Genomic DNA, 14105 nt, shown 5'->3' on the forward strand with positions numbered 1-14105 from the left:
GTGGAAGTAACCTTCCGAAAAACCCCTCCAGTAATGCTGGAGAGAACCAAACAAACCCTCGTGAAAACTTCACAAGGAAAACTTCTAGCAAAACATTGCTGGAGGATAATGGGCACCTTGAAAGATGGTACCACAAGGCCACACGGATGGCTGAACTTCTAACTTTCACCCCACACATAGACAGGGTGAAGTGGGACTGGTCAAATAACGGTCCTACTCAACTCCCTGACATGAAGTGGTCAGGCGAAAACGATACAGAAACTTTCTGGCAGTGGTACACCACACTGCTAGGATTCCTCACATCACGAGGATATAGAGGCGCACACTACGATGAAATCCATCTGGATTGTCTCATTGGTGGATTGGCAGAGCCTGCACTCTCACACGGACTAAAATTCCGTGAAGAAGCCCTCCTTAGAGATAAAGGGGGGAAATTTCTTGAAGTCCTCGATACGCTAATGAGGACATATATCAAGGAGCCTGCCACATTGAAGGTGACGGAAAAATACTGCAATGTAAAGTACAATGCAGGAAAAGGACCCAGACAGTCCTACCCAGAACCATCACTTAATGCTTGGTTTCTGGAAAACATCCTCCCTGAATGCAAGGAGGAAATAATCAGAATGGGATTCTCCTCTTTCGAGGAGATGTTCAGAACAACATCTCGCATGGACGAGATGAAAAACAGGCTGAGGATAGCTCCAGCCTACAGGCCAGAATGCTATGCCAGACCTGAAACCACCGTGACCACAAATCGCAAAAAGCCCAACCAGGTGGGAAAGGAGAAACATGCAGAGGCAAGAGCCAATGTGCAAGACCCTAAACCCAAATGGAAAGGTGAATCCTCCCTGAAGCAGTTAGGGAACACCAACCAAAGGCCAGTACAAGTACGCAATAATCGTGGAATACCAGAGTGGGCAAAGAGCCACCCTGAGCACCAGTTAGTAGGAGACAGAAACCCAAGGCACAGGATCGCCAGGGAAGTTGACTACAAAACAGAAGGTGAAGTTGGAGACGACTCCGATGAAGAAGAACCGGAGAATATCTCTGGTGATTTCGAAGTGGAGGACACCTCCAATGACTTTGAACCAGAGGACCCAAACAAGGGACCTCACTACTTGCCCAGAAGAAAGGGCGAGGACATCAGTGTTGGGACTGTCAGAGACCAGACTCGAGACGAAGGGATGTCTCCGTAACGGAGGGCTTTGGCCTCAGCGACTTCTGCCAAGAGCGCTGTGCCTAGTGACACGTCCGTGCCCTAACTTACTGACTGGCAATTAGAACCTAGGGGGTAACTCTAGTTGATTTTACTACTGGGGCGTAACCTATGTACAAGTGGAATATATATATGGTTACAGTGGGGACGGTTCCGCAATTGGCGGAGCTGACAGAGTGGAGCTAACGGGGTTTAACCATTAGCCGACTGAATATTACCGACGAGTCGGTTCACGGGGTTAGCGGAAAGGCAGGCGATAACCCAGAAACGGAAAGGAGGGATAGGCCCGAAGGTGGGCTCTGCAGGGCAGGCGAGTGTATTGCCCAGCAGAGGCGGGGGTGCGCTAGCGGACGTCGGAGCTGTCCGGAAGTCTTTGGGGCTCCGTACTTAGGGAGGCGTAGGTAATAAATTGAAATGAGGGGGTGGTGACCATCGAGGGGTACCGAGAGGTTTGTGGAATACAGGGGCTCCGAGGTTGGTGAGGGAGGAGCGGAGTTGGAACGGAGGGGTCGGAGGGACTGGAAGTCGATGGCCAGGGATGGATATGACAGGGACCACAATAATGGCCCCAAGATCTGACATCATTGAAAACAATGACGAAAAAAATACACTAAAACTGGCGATAAGCCAGACCAAAAAAAGAACTACCAACTCTTTGGTGACGACACTAAAGAGGGATTCCCCTGAGGAAAGTCACTCAGAAGACAACACCCCCGAGGAAAAAACCTCGGAGGGAGACCCACTGAAGGAGGACCCTTTGGAAGAAACCACCCCGGAGTCTCCAGAAGAAGACGAGCTCTGGGTGGAGTTTATACTTGGCTGGCTAGTGGCCACAATCCACCCTCTCCCCAGTAGAAATACTGGGCTGCATCACGCACGATTGGCCGACAAGGCCAATCAGCCCTCCTCGTACTTGAAGGAGGACCAAGAATTGGCAGATAAGATCAAGTAGAGATCCTAACTCCCACTTGTGCAGACAACCCAGTCCACGCAATCTTGCCACCAACTATTGGCAGCCTTCCTCTCATACCGAGAGGTTTTCGAAGGTCTACCCGACCATCGACCTATAGTAATATGCTATAGTTTTAACTCCTCAGACTGAGGAGACTCCACGTGTCTGGAAGCGCTCCAGGCCCTCATTTTTTTTCCTTTCTTCTCTGGCTCTTTTGTTGGGAAGGCCATAAACATGGTGAATGAGAAAGTCACCAATGCTTTGGTAGAAACACCAAAGAAAGAAACAAGCCAGTCCTAGCTCAGAAGAACTGGAACTCCCAGATAAATACCATCTGGAAGGCAATTGCTTGAGGAACCAAACTCCTTGAACTCGCAAACAGGGATAAAGCCGAATAACTCGGCCCAACCTATGCGATACTCATTTTAAATCCATTTTAATTGTAAATTTGCTCTGTTTCGAGCAATACAACCTTTGTACTAATTCCCAAAGTCCTAATGCCCCTACAGCATTGGTTTCTCTGACTTTGGTCCTCTATTCCATCTCCTTCATGTCACAAGTGTGTGACATTGAATTGCGTCGCAGAGCGTGACATTTAGATGCGTCACAGTGCATGACAGAAATTCCTGTCATGCCTTGTTACATGCTACTGACCGAGTAACTTCAGGTAAAGCCGAGCAACTCAGCTTAAGTCACCTGACATTCAACATGGTGTTGAATCGAAAGGGCAACTGCGTGGTCTCAGGTTTAACCCCACTTATTAATGGCAGGAAAAAACTCGGATAAACATCTGAGGGATAACAATAGGGGAGAAAACATCCCCAATACGGTTCCTTGGTAGGGGAATTCAGTTTGCTTCCGGTGCCAGCCTGAGACCTCCAGCTGACCACAAATGCAAACAGATCAAACTGGCATTAGAAGACCAGTTGTAAGGAGTCATCATAGGCATGATGCCTATGAACTCGAGATACTCTTGAGACCAAATAACCTAGAGGAAGCTCTAGGGGGGAGCGACAACCTAGAGGAAACTCTAGGGGGAGTACCCAAACCCGTGAAGTAAACACATCCCAACAGACTTGGGATATGATTCCATCAAAGGAATTGTCCACAGGCAGACACAACAACGTCCACCTGATCCCACTCAACCATGAATGCATTAGAACTAGCATTCATGTTTCTTTGCAAAGTTGTATGACTTCACAGATTACCACACTCGATCGCATCAGATCGAGATTCAAAATTCACCACAGAAAGTAGTACAGATACTACATGCGATGGTCAGACCAGATCAACATGACAGGGCAGCAAAGCTGTCAATGGCAGAATTCACAATCAATGCGAGCTCGAACACATCAACAGGATTTGCCCTGTTCGAATTAATCTATGGCCATATGCCAAAGATGTGCCTAACAGCACCACTCTTGGACTACCCAGGAGTAAATGACTTCGCCCAAAAAGTGAAGGAAATCCTCATGGCAGCACACAACGCGATAATACACAATTGCGCTGCCCAAACAATCCAGGTGAATAAGAAAGACACCCGGACCTGCCTTTGAGAAAAGGCGAGCTTGCATACTTATCCACGGATCAGTTGAACCTACCCAAAGGAAGGGCAGGCAAACTAAAGCCCTTATACATAGGGCCTTACAAAATTCTGGAAACATTTCCAGAGATGTCAAACTATGTCCTCAAGTTTCCACCACAACTTGAACAATGCGGAATCCACCCAAGATTCCACATATCCCGGCTCGTACCTCATGAGCCGAATGACCAAGAAATCTTCCCAAATAGGGAAGTAAACATATTCTATGATTTGGGGAAGACCCTGATCGTGAAGCAGTAGTTCACGAAATCTTAAACCATGCGTGGATTCACAACGAACTCTGGTTTAAGGCCAAATGGGAGCTAGGGGACACCACATGGGAACCTCTAGTAAATCGTGATGACCTTGCCCACCTGGACGAGTACCTCACATTACAAAATGTGAGGGAACCGGAAAATCTCCCGATCTAAGAAGATACGGAACTTTCGGCATAATTATGCCCCCAAAAAACAGAGGCGGAAAAAGTGAAGCTGAAGAGCGATCACCCACAGCCAAGAGCACAGGAAGATTCTGGGCAAGCAACTCGCCCGGACAGCCACACCATGGGCTAGGCGAGTAACTCGCCTAGACCATGTGATCCCCAGGCTCACATGTGTACCCATATGCAGTACAAACTGCACTGATGGCACAACAAGTGCCACTCCAGGGGCAGCAATTGCCGCTGCAGCCCCAGGTATACTCCCCAGGGAACTTCCCTGGCCAAATCACTCCCTGGATCGGCCAACTTGGCCCAGATCCGACAACCCAGCCAAACATAGGCTGGGAATCAGCTATTGCATCAGCGGTAGCTGCCCAGACAGGTCAACTTCATCAGGAGTTGAAAGAGATAAAGTCCTTCGTAGGAGGGAGATGAGGGAGCGACAGCGGCTCCTTGCCCAGGCCATCCAAATGGGCACGGTCTGACAACTCAAGGGTGTCAGATGATGCCTGCGATAATTGCGCCCATTGGAGGCATGAATACAATAGGGCATGCAGAGACGCTTCGGCATCTTTGCCTCTCTGAAAGACACAGAGAGAAGTCGACCTCCAGAAGAGGGAGATCAAGTTGTTAAAACGTGAGCTTGAAGAGGCACATGCACTGGCAGACCTCACTGCCAAACCCATTATGATGGGGGCCTCCCAGGTCAGGGGGAGGGGATACGGTTCCGGGCCTCATGAGGCACAACCCCATATGGGGACTAGCACACCAAGGGGCAGGGCACCGACTATCCCGCCACCCCATTGTCAGGGACTCGTCCGGGGTCGAGGGGGTCCGGGTATAGCGTCCGGGACCGAGAGCCTGGCAGGGGGCGGATCGGGCATGCATACTGACAGCCCCGATGTGGGACAGTGGTCCCTGGCCACTTAGACTGAAGTGGAAAGTTGTTATTATCATTAAAGGAGAGATATTGTACTACTTACCTGAAGTGGAAAGTTGAAAAGAAGGCTACTTCTTCGGTTCCCACTTCAGGTTCGTTTATATACATGCGGCTTGGATCACATGACGGGTGCCACGTCACCCTCGCACACAGCCGTAACCACCCGGGTGTCTCCGTGGGAGATCCCGAGGGTATCCGGTGCAGGCGCACATGCTGGGCACAGCAGGAAGTTGCCCAAGGTGCCCGGGCCGGGTACATGGTGGGCGCGCTGCAGATGGGTCAGTTGTACATTGATACAGAGAAAGTCATCCATGTAGAATAAAGGGAGAATAAAGGAGAAGTGAGATAAGGAGAAACTGAGGAGGGGAGGATGAGGGGGGAAGAAGGGTAAGGGGGAGGAGGTAAGGAAGGGTGGACCGGCGGGGTACTGGGTCAGGTTGGGCCGGGTGGAGCCGGGTCAGGCGGGTGTGCCCTGACACCCATGGGCAGGCGACCCTGTCTGGGTTGCCTAAGGGCCCACCCTCAGGAGGGCAAACCCATGTCGAGGGGAGATGGGAAGACGGTAGGCAGCCGATGACAGACCCCCAAAAGGGGACCACTACCAGAGGCAGCAGGCCGCCAAGTACTGTGACACCCTATGGGCAAGCCACCCTACAGGGAAGTGTCCACATGCTTTTCGAGATGGCCAAAGCCAACAAATTCTCGGCCCAACCCAAGCTGAGAGCAAGCTATCACCCCCAGTGATAGTGGACAACACAAGCCAACTCCGAAAGGAGTTGGATGAGACAGAATCCCTCATGAAAGGGAAACAAGAGAGCGAGACAAGCTCCTCACTCAGGCCATCCAAATAGAGACGACCTGGTTACTCAGAGGTGCCAAGAAATGCCTATGAGAACTGTGCCACCCAGAGGCAGGAGTACAAGATTCGCATAGAAGTGCGAAAGATTACCTCTCTCCAAAAATGAAGAGAAACCGATTTCCAGAAATCGAGGAACTTGAATGTGAGCCTGAGCTCACTTGTGCATGGGCAGAATCCCACTGCCAAGTCCAACATGATGGGGCCTCCCAGGTTAAGGGGAGGAGATGTGATATTGGGTCTCAGAAAGTGTAACCCAGACAGGGACTAACCCGACTGGGATGGGATACCACAATTCTCACTACCCTGTGGGTAGGTGACCCTGTCCGGACTGCAGAGTGGTGCTCCAACAAGAGCACAGACCCAGGTTGAGGGGAGGAAGGAAGGCAGTAGGCAGCCAATAGCAAACCCCAGGCTGGGACCACTGTTAGAGGCAGCGGGCTGTCAAGTACTTCGACACCCTATGGGCAAGTAACCTTGGTGGGAGGCATCCAATGCAACAGGGAACCGTTCAACCAAGATAAGATAAATCTCGGTCCAAAAATCCTCACAAACACTGGGGAACACAGCATGGGAGCTGTGGCAAGAGGCAACAGCCTCCAAACAGCACCGGAACAAAGTTCTGGGGACTCATGCTGGCCATGAAGTCGAACAATCATTTGCTCCCAAACCAGGAGCAACTAGTACTCTGTCAAGCTCCACACTTGGCAAGGTGGCTCTAACCACAGAAAACCGTCCAGCTAAACAGCCAGATGAACAAACGAAAATCCAGAGCACAAATTTCTCTGGTAAAGTGGAAACCACTCCACTCTTGCGAAAATGCAAGAATTCGCACACAAAACAGTATGCGAAGCACTGTAAACAATATTTTACAGACCTAAATTATCAATTTGGGGAGGAAACACAGGCCGAAGATGCAAAACATCTTTGGAGAATTTCCCATTGGGAAACCCGATATTTTAAGGACTTCATATATACTTATCCCTATGTATAAAGACGTTCACTCCTTTTCCTTTTCTTTTTTTTATAACTTGATGTACAATGTTGCCCACTTTAAAGTGGCAAACACATTCCTTATTCATTATTCCTTTTAAGCTTAAACTTTCCTTTTCTTTTTATCTTGTATGCATTGCAACTGCAACGCAAGGGGGGAGAGTGTCAGGGCACAAGCCCTGGGCCCCCATTACATGTAGTCCCGTTGTAGATTAGTGTCACGTGACAGGCGACGGGTTGAAACCTATCGCTTATCACCCCGTAATACCCACACCTTTGTGACACTTACGGCCTGGTGACCTGAGCGAGCCCCACAGACCTCACAGACTCCCAGACCCCCATCTTCACCACCTCCGGAGTCCTACACCACCGCCATCTGTTCCGATATTCACCTTCGGACCAGACACCACTCCTCCTCTTACCCCTCACATCACCTCCACCCTTCCATCACTCTCCTACCCTTCTCCCATCCACTCCAATACTCACCTTCAGACCTGACACCTTTCCTCTCCTCCACTTCTCACCCTGCTCCTCTCTTCTCTCTCCTCCCTCTGACCCTCTTCTGCCAAACCTCCACCAAGTTACAACCTTCCACTGCTGTCCCTTACCCTGTACTTGGACACCGCTCGTACCTTTGCTCCAAGATTCTGTCATAGTTCCGACCTCGGACTTTGACTCCACCTCAGCTTAAGTCCATTGCATTGGTGACCTCATACTACATAAACACCATTGCCAATATTCCTCGGACTTTCAATCCTGCCTCCATAACCTCCATAACCTCCGAGCTCCACAGATCATACTCGGCACTTTCGCCATTTGTAATGTATCTTTTGCATTTTCCCCTCATCCTTATTTGGACTGCTGCTTCTCTCCATTCTAGCCAGTTAGTCATCATCCCCACTTCACCTCACCCTCCTGCCCCACTGGGCTTCACCCTCCCTATCTCCTTGTGGATGTACCACAGGTTCTGACCTATGACCTTTGGTACCACTCCGCTTCCACCACCCCTTTGTTCCCGTTCAGATGCCTTCGTTCTGATTCGGACCCCCTTTGTTTTCCTTGTGCTATCATCTCCCTATTATATACAGGCACCTGTACATACTCATTTTGGACCTTCAGTCTAAAATCGACCTGAAATGCCCCCTAGAGACTTCCTCCTTGCTGCCTCTGAAATTAAGGACCAAATGGACAAACAGCAATGGCACAGCACTCCACATGAGTTGCTGAGGCCAAGGTCCCTCCTTGCTAAGTCTCTGGTTCCCCTCCAGAATTGTCCACCCTCGCCCAGTTCTAACAGTAGCTATATGCTTTTAGTTGCTGTATATTGACGGGGTAGAAGTAAAGGCTGATCCACCTTTTACAGCTACCCCGAGGGTTTATATACACTCTAATGCATTCTTGGCACAAATAAATAGAGAAGCTTCCATGATGCTAAATTAGTGTCACTCAGACAACACAACAATCAATTGATGTTGTGGGCAGAATATAGACATGGGCCAGGGCCTCACAGGAGGGCTATAATGATATACTCAGTCTCCATAACAAGAACTGATATTATCAGTATTCTAACCTATAATGATATACTGGTTGGAATGAGTTACTGAGTTAGCCAAATACTCAGGGGAAACCGACCTCAGTCTCCATAATGAGAACTGAGGGAAACACAAAAAAAAAAGAAAACAATCCCAAACAACAAGAAACTATACACTCACGATCATGAGGACTGTAGGTCACATGAGGGTCATGTGTGCTTGTTGGTGAGTCACGGGTTGTTGCCTCACAACAAAAACAAGTGAGGAATCGTTGTCATTCTACCAACTCCTGAATGTACCGGGCCTTTCACACGTGTCAGATTATATTTTTGCACCGCTCATGCTACTAGATGGGCCACTTATGCAGCCATGACCTTGCTTGTGGGAATTTGAACCCGTGGCAGAATAACAAGTATTCAAATTGCAGGGAAGAGATGCACACAATAACATTGTCATTTTGGCAGCCAGTGCAATGTGGAGAGAAATTTTTACATAAGATTGTATCACACAACAGTTGAAAACCTAATGTTGATGGCATTGACATGTAGAGGGTGAGAAAGAAGGCCCAGGAAACGGGCGCTCAGAGGGCGACCCATCTTTTCCTCAGCCCTTGACCCACAGGGAGAGATCATCAAGACTATGTTGGACACAAATGAACGAGCACCTGAAAATAACGTCTCTTGAGTCAAGCTGGAGCGATTACTTGCTTGTGTGCTAGCCAGGACACCACCAATCACGCCACCGATTAAGCCTTCAGAATCCCTGCGAGTTTTGAAGCCTGAAGAGTCACTGAATATTGTCGACGCGGGAGGAGTTGATGATGTTGTGATGACTGAGATAGTGGTAGACGAGCCAATGGCAACGGCTGTTGTAGTGGTGTAGACAGAAGGCAGGGGGACTGACAACAGGTACAAAAAGAGTCGATAAGGAAGAAGTGGCCAGAGATCGGGTGGATGTTGTCGATGGGAAATCGAAGACAGTGAAGCACTGACAGCTGCCTGTGACAGGGGCATATGGTTTCACAGATTATCTCAAGGCCAAACAATCCGGCATGTCATCATCGATCTTGCACCTCCACCAACAGGAGGGCTGACACCATTCAACACTTATGTGGCGTTATCATGAAGCTCTGGCCGTGACACAATCCAACTTTTGCGAGCATTCAATGAGAGGCTCTTCAGACAACCAGTAAGTCCAATCTTGGAGGTAGAAGATGAAAGATTGGGGAAGGAGACGCGCACCAGATGGGAGAGGACTCAGATGGCAGAGTGGCAGAGTGGCAGAGTGGACAACGGATCGAAACCACATAATCACGACATAAACGAATAAACGAATAAATTCACGAAATGAATGGGACATGTAAAAGCACGTGAAGAGATCACGAGTCAGGATTCGTAGTGGGAAAGTGAAGATTCCCACGAATTGTGGACCCGGAAAGTGACCTTGCAAGCAAGGTAATGGGGGGCAGGATGGGTCTATGTGTGCAGCGGTACAGGGCTTGTGGTGGAAGGGGAAGGTTCGTAAGTCGTACGCAAAGCGTTGCATCTCCCTGAGGTTCGTTCATTGCAAATTGCAATCCCCCGTCCGTCGCAGTACCACGCTCACGAGGCTAAATTGATCTGCCGTATTCCCCCAGCTCTTAATGCCGAATGTACGAAAGTGGCCCGGTAGAAATCTGAAGGTCGTCCGCTGCTTGGAGCGGACTGGCATGGACTGATGCCAGTTGGTCCAATTGTGGAAGCGGACAACAGACCGGAAAGGATGTCCCTTGTGCGGCGGTCGCATGATGGTCAGTCTTGGTTTCAATCTCCGATGCTGCTCGGGTACTTTCCAAGCATACTGGGGCATTAATGTGCCTCTTCTGAATGACAAATCACCGCTACCGGATCAACTTCGAGTATGAGGCTCGCATGACAGACCGTTTGCGCGTGGACCCTACTAATGAATGCCCTTGAAATGTTCTGTTCACCCTCATTCCATTTCCCCCTCCCCTTCTGACCCGGTCATGCACGTTTGACCATCTTTGTCAGATGATTGCAATCGATTGAATCGGATCTGTTCATATTGGCCACTGACGACGCTTTCGCGAGAGTTATCAGACATTGATTCATCCATGATCAAGTACATATACTTTATCCGGCGCTTGACTTATCGCTTGTATCGTGACTGGCGCACACGATCTTTTGGGTAACAGGGCCCAACACTATAATTTTAATGTCGGCAACTGGATTCGAGGGTATTATCCATCAGAAGCAAATTGCTGTTTCTGATCCCATATGATCTTTATAGACCCGCCAAGATGGCGGACGATGCGGCGCTAGCATTGCCATGTTAGCGTCCATGGGTGAGCTCCCAGGGGACTTCCATTATTCAGGTTGAGTAAAAGTGTTTCAGGATGGGCTTCGTGCTAGTAAGGGTGGCATGCAGGAAGTGAGAGTTTGCATACATCGAGCCGTCGCTGCAATGGGGGGGCTGTACGCGCGTGATGTAGCGTATAGCGACGGTTCTTTCTTTTCCATGAAAGACTTGCTGTGCCGATAAATTTCAGGCAGGCTATTTCATCTCATCGTCCCTGAGCAGGTAATTGCTCTTGCGTACTATGAAAAACAAGGGCATGGGGGAACTTCATTTTGGATTGGATGGGTTTCGATCTACCATGAGACCTTGGCCGGAAACTGAAACTGAAGCACTGCTCGGCCGGCGAGGTACCCGTTTAATTCTCGCATATGGGCGAAGAGCACACTATGTAGTCTTGCCATTTGCACGTATTCTTAAAGAGCCTCGAGGATCTCCAGGCATGTCGAGTCGGATAACAGTCCCCGGAGCCACCGTCCGCGGCCGTCCATCGCAAACCGTGAATTGTAACTGTAGTATTACAGATCGGGCCGGTCATTGAGGCTGATCCCCATACAAAGGCTTTGGTGTCGTACTGCGTTGCATGACGATATTGATCTGTTGCGCAAGCATTGGTTACACAGGTCCAAATTTTATTTCGGGTTTCGGCTCACCGTTGCCATCATAGGGGACCATAGCCCCGAAAGAAAATGTTAATACTCCGTTGCAAGTGACCTGGCCACCGTAGAAATCAGCTGCCACGATGGGAACTAGAGCGATTGGCGCGAAGAGGATCCAGAGTCGCATTGTGGCTTCTTAGATATCGCTGCTACTGGCACGTAATGAGCAGGGAATGGCATAAGTAACTGCGCATAGTTAATGTTAATCAATAAGAACTAACTTCAGCCTCGAGAGCGTGTGGTCGGAGGACTGAGGGAGGAGAGCAGAACATCAGACTTTATGTACTAGGCAATTCTAGTATCCTGAACGGCTTCTCGTAAAAAAGTAAAACATTCTGGCTAGCAATATCATAGAAATATCAGGAATTTATCCTTCAGCATAGCTCAACATATCGGCTGACCAAGGTGAGTTCGATCCTATCACTAGCCTCTATTGGAATAGACTTACTGAATGTCTGGTCTACTGAATGGTAAGAAAAGGGTATGCGGCGTTCGCCGCCTCGCTTGAACGGGGCACTTTGGATCCGGTCAGGTTAAATCGGCGCAATCGGCGCATATCTTGCCTGCAAGGTCACTTTCCGGCAACCGGCATTGCCCCGTTCGGAGGGAATGCATGTGGTCGAGTGATAATTCAATATGTAATATGTTGGAGTGCAGCGCGCGTTCCGGAGGTTTCTGACCAGGTGACTTTCACCTGACCTGTAAATGAATACTTTTCCCTTTTTTATTATCGCGGAATTATCCGCTACCGACTATACGGACATATGTTGGAAGTTTAGGTGGTCACGAGACCTAAAAGTTTGGACATTCTGGGAATTGAACTGCAGAACTCCGCATTGGTCCAAGCTGGTGTCAGGGCACACCCCACCTGACCCCGCGCCGTGCCACCCTACTCCGCTTCCCCGCTATCACCCTTTGTCTCTTCTTTCCCTTTTCCTTCTTTCTTTCTATTTCCTTCTATGGTTGACTTCCCCTCCTCTATGTATTACTAACACACCCAACCCTGCTCCCCCGAATGCCGCGCCCACCATGCGCATTCCCGCTCACAGAGCGGCACACCCCTGGGATCTCCCACGGAGATACCCAGGGGAGTGCAGCTGTGTGTGGGGATGACGTGGCTCCTCCCACGTGACCCTGACCGCATGTATATAATAGCACCTGGGGTGGGAACAGAAGAAGCAGCCTTCTTCTCAACTTCCCACTTCAGACTAAGTGGTTGGGGACGCTCACCCTGCAACGGGACCGTCGCTACGCATAGCCGACACCTGTCCCATCAAGTCCCTTGCACCGGGACCTCGCTGCTTTCGGAGCTGTCCCTGACAGCTGGTGTGTTACCATTACACCAAACACCCCTTATAGGCCGAGGTGGTTTCCAACAACATACCCGCTCTTTCTATTCATTTCCTTTTTCCTCGTTCTCCACACTATTCAGCTTGAGACTACTACTTTCTTTCATTTTGATTTCCCTTCATATCTAAATGTGTAATATCTTTAGTTAAACTATGCTAGGGATCCGGCCCAGAGGGAACCACTACCTTCCTAGATAGGAAGACAGTTGGCATCGTCAACGACAGCCACAAACCCCACAGCTATGACAGGGGAGCCTCCCAAGGCCCCTGCGAAGCCCCTGGCAGAGATCTGGTGGGGATTAGGAGTAGGGCTCCTAGCGGATCGGATCGGTCCGGATCCGGATCCGAATCCGCAGATTTTTAAAGGTTTGAAACAAAAACCGTATCCGGCGGTTAGAAATCCGCAGATATGCGGATCAACCGCGGATTATAGATAATACATTCCAAAATTATAATTTGCTAGAACGGCCCTGATGAGAGCTTTCTAACAATACCAAATATGTCCATATTGGTGGAGAACTGACAGAGATATGGGGAAAATGGCACAAAAGATGGGTGTCAAATGCCAAATTTGAAAATAACGGGCCTGGGTGGTTAGATAGGACTTGAAAAAATTGGGAGAAAATATGGAAACATAGGAGGGGTATCTAGGAAAGTGGGATATATTTAATCCATGGATAATCCACCTATCTGCGGACTAGAAACCGCGGATATTATCTTCTCAAAAGCCACAATAGGGTAAGAGTTACAGTAAATATGGGGAATTTCACCCCTATTTGCCTCTGATCTCCTGCATATCTGCAAGCAATAAATCATGTAATAAAACTGCAGATAATCCGCAAATCCGCGGATTAAAAACCACGGATATTTTCCTCTGAAAATCCAAAACCGGATCCGTGAATTTCCGGATGCGGTTGCGGATATCCGGAGACCATCCGATCTGCTAGGAGCCCTAATTAGGAGTCGGGTACATCTGGATGGACATTCCAAAAAATGGATGTAAACCATGGTACCCCAGGTAACTCCAAAGGAGTTAAGCTGCTAGAGCTATGATGTAGCATAACTGTCAGGGACAGCTCCGAAAGCGGCGAGGTCCCTGCACACGGGACTCGGTGGGATGAGTAGTGGCTGTGCGTAGCGGCGATCCCATTGTGGGGTGAGTGTCCCCGACCACTTAATCTGAAGTGGGAAGTTGAGAAGAAGGCTGCTTCTTCTGTTCCCACCCCAGGCAC

At 49.3% G+C, this 14105-nt stretch overlaps 3 protein-coding genes across 3 annotated transcripts; 1 reads left to right on the forward strand and 2 right to left on the reverse strand.

Annotated features, from left to right (window-relative positions):
• Positions 1–1778: 1778 nt before the first annotated feature.
• Positions 1779–2168, forward strand: EI90DRAFT_3132744 (uncharacterized protein; the record flags this gene model as incomplete). Its single annotated transcript, XM_039064499.1, has 1 exon — positions 1779–2168. The coding sequence occupies one exon, from the start codon at positions 1779–1781 to the stop codon at positions 2166–2168; it is 390 nt and encodes a 129-aa protein (XP_038909969.1).
• Positions 2169–8947: 6779 nt separating this feature from the next.
• On the reverse strand, positions 8948–9850 carry EI90DRAFT_3082465 (uncharacterized protein). Its single transcript, XM_039062010.1, is given in 3 exon segments — positions 8948–9685; positions 9752–9782; positions 9799–9850. The coding sequence occupies 1 exon segment, from the start codon at positions 9521–9523 to the stop codon at positions 9014–9016; it is 510 nt and encodes a 169-aa protein (XP_038909970.1). The 5' UTR covers positions 9524–9685; positions 9752–9782; positions 9799–9850; the 3' UTR covers positions 8948–9013.
• Positions 9851–10861: 1011 nt separating this feature from the next.
• Positions 10862–11982, reverse strand: EI90DRAFT_3082467 (uncharacterized protein). Its single transcript, XM_039062011.1, is given in 5 exon segments — positions 10862–10995; positions 11006–11462; positions 11519–11673; positions 11746–11863; positions 11926–11982. 2 exon segments carry the CDS (start codon positions 11649–11651, stop codon positions 11224–11226), a joined length of 372 nt encoding a protein of 123 aa, XP_038909971.1. The 5' UTR covers positions 11652–11673; positions 11746–11863; positions 11926–11982; the 3' UTR covers positions 10862–10995; positions 11006–11223.
• Between the last annotated feature and the right edge of the window lie 2123 nt (positions 11983–14105).

Source organism: Cantharellus anzutake (assembly GCF_015039405.1).
Source record: "Cantharellus anzutake strain C23 chromosome Unknown EI90scaffold_92, whole genome shotgun sequence".
Taxonomy (NCBI): domain Eukaryota; kingdom Fungi; phylum Basidiomycota; class Agaricomycetes; order Cantharellales; family Hydnaceae; genus Cantharellus; species Cantharellus anzutake.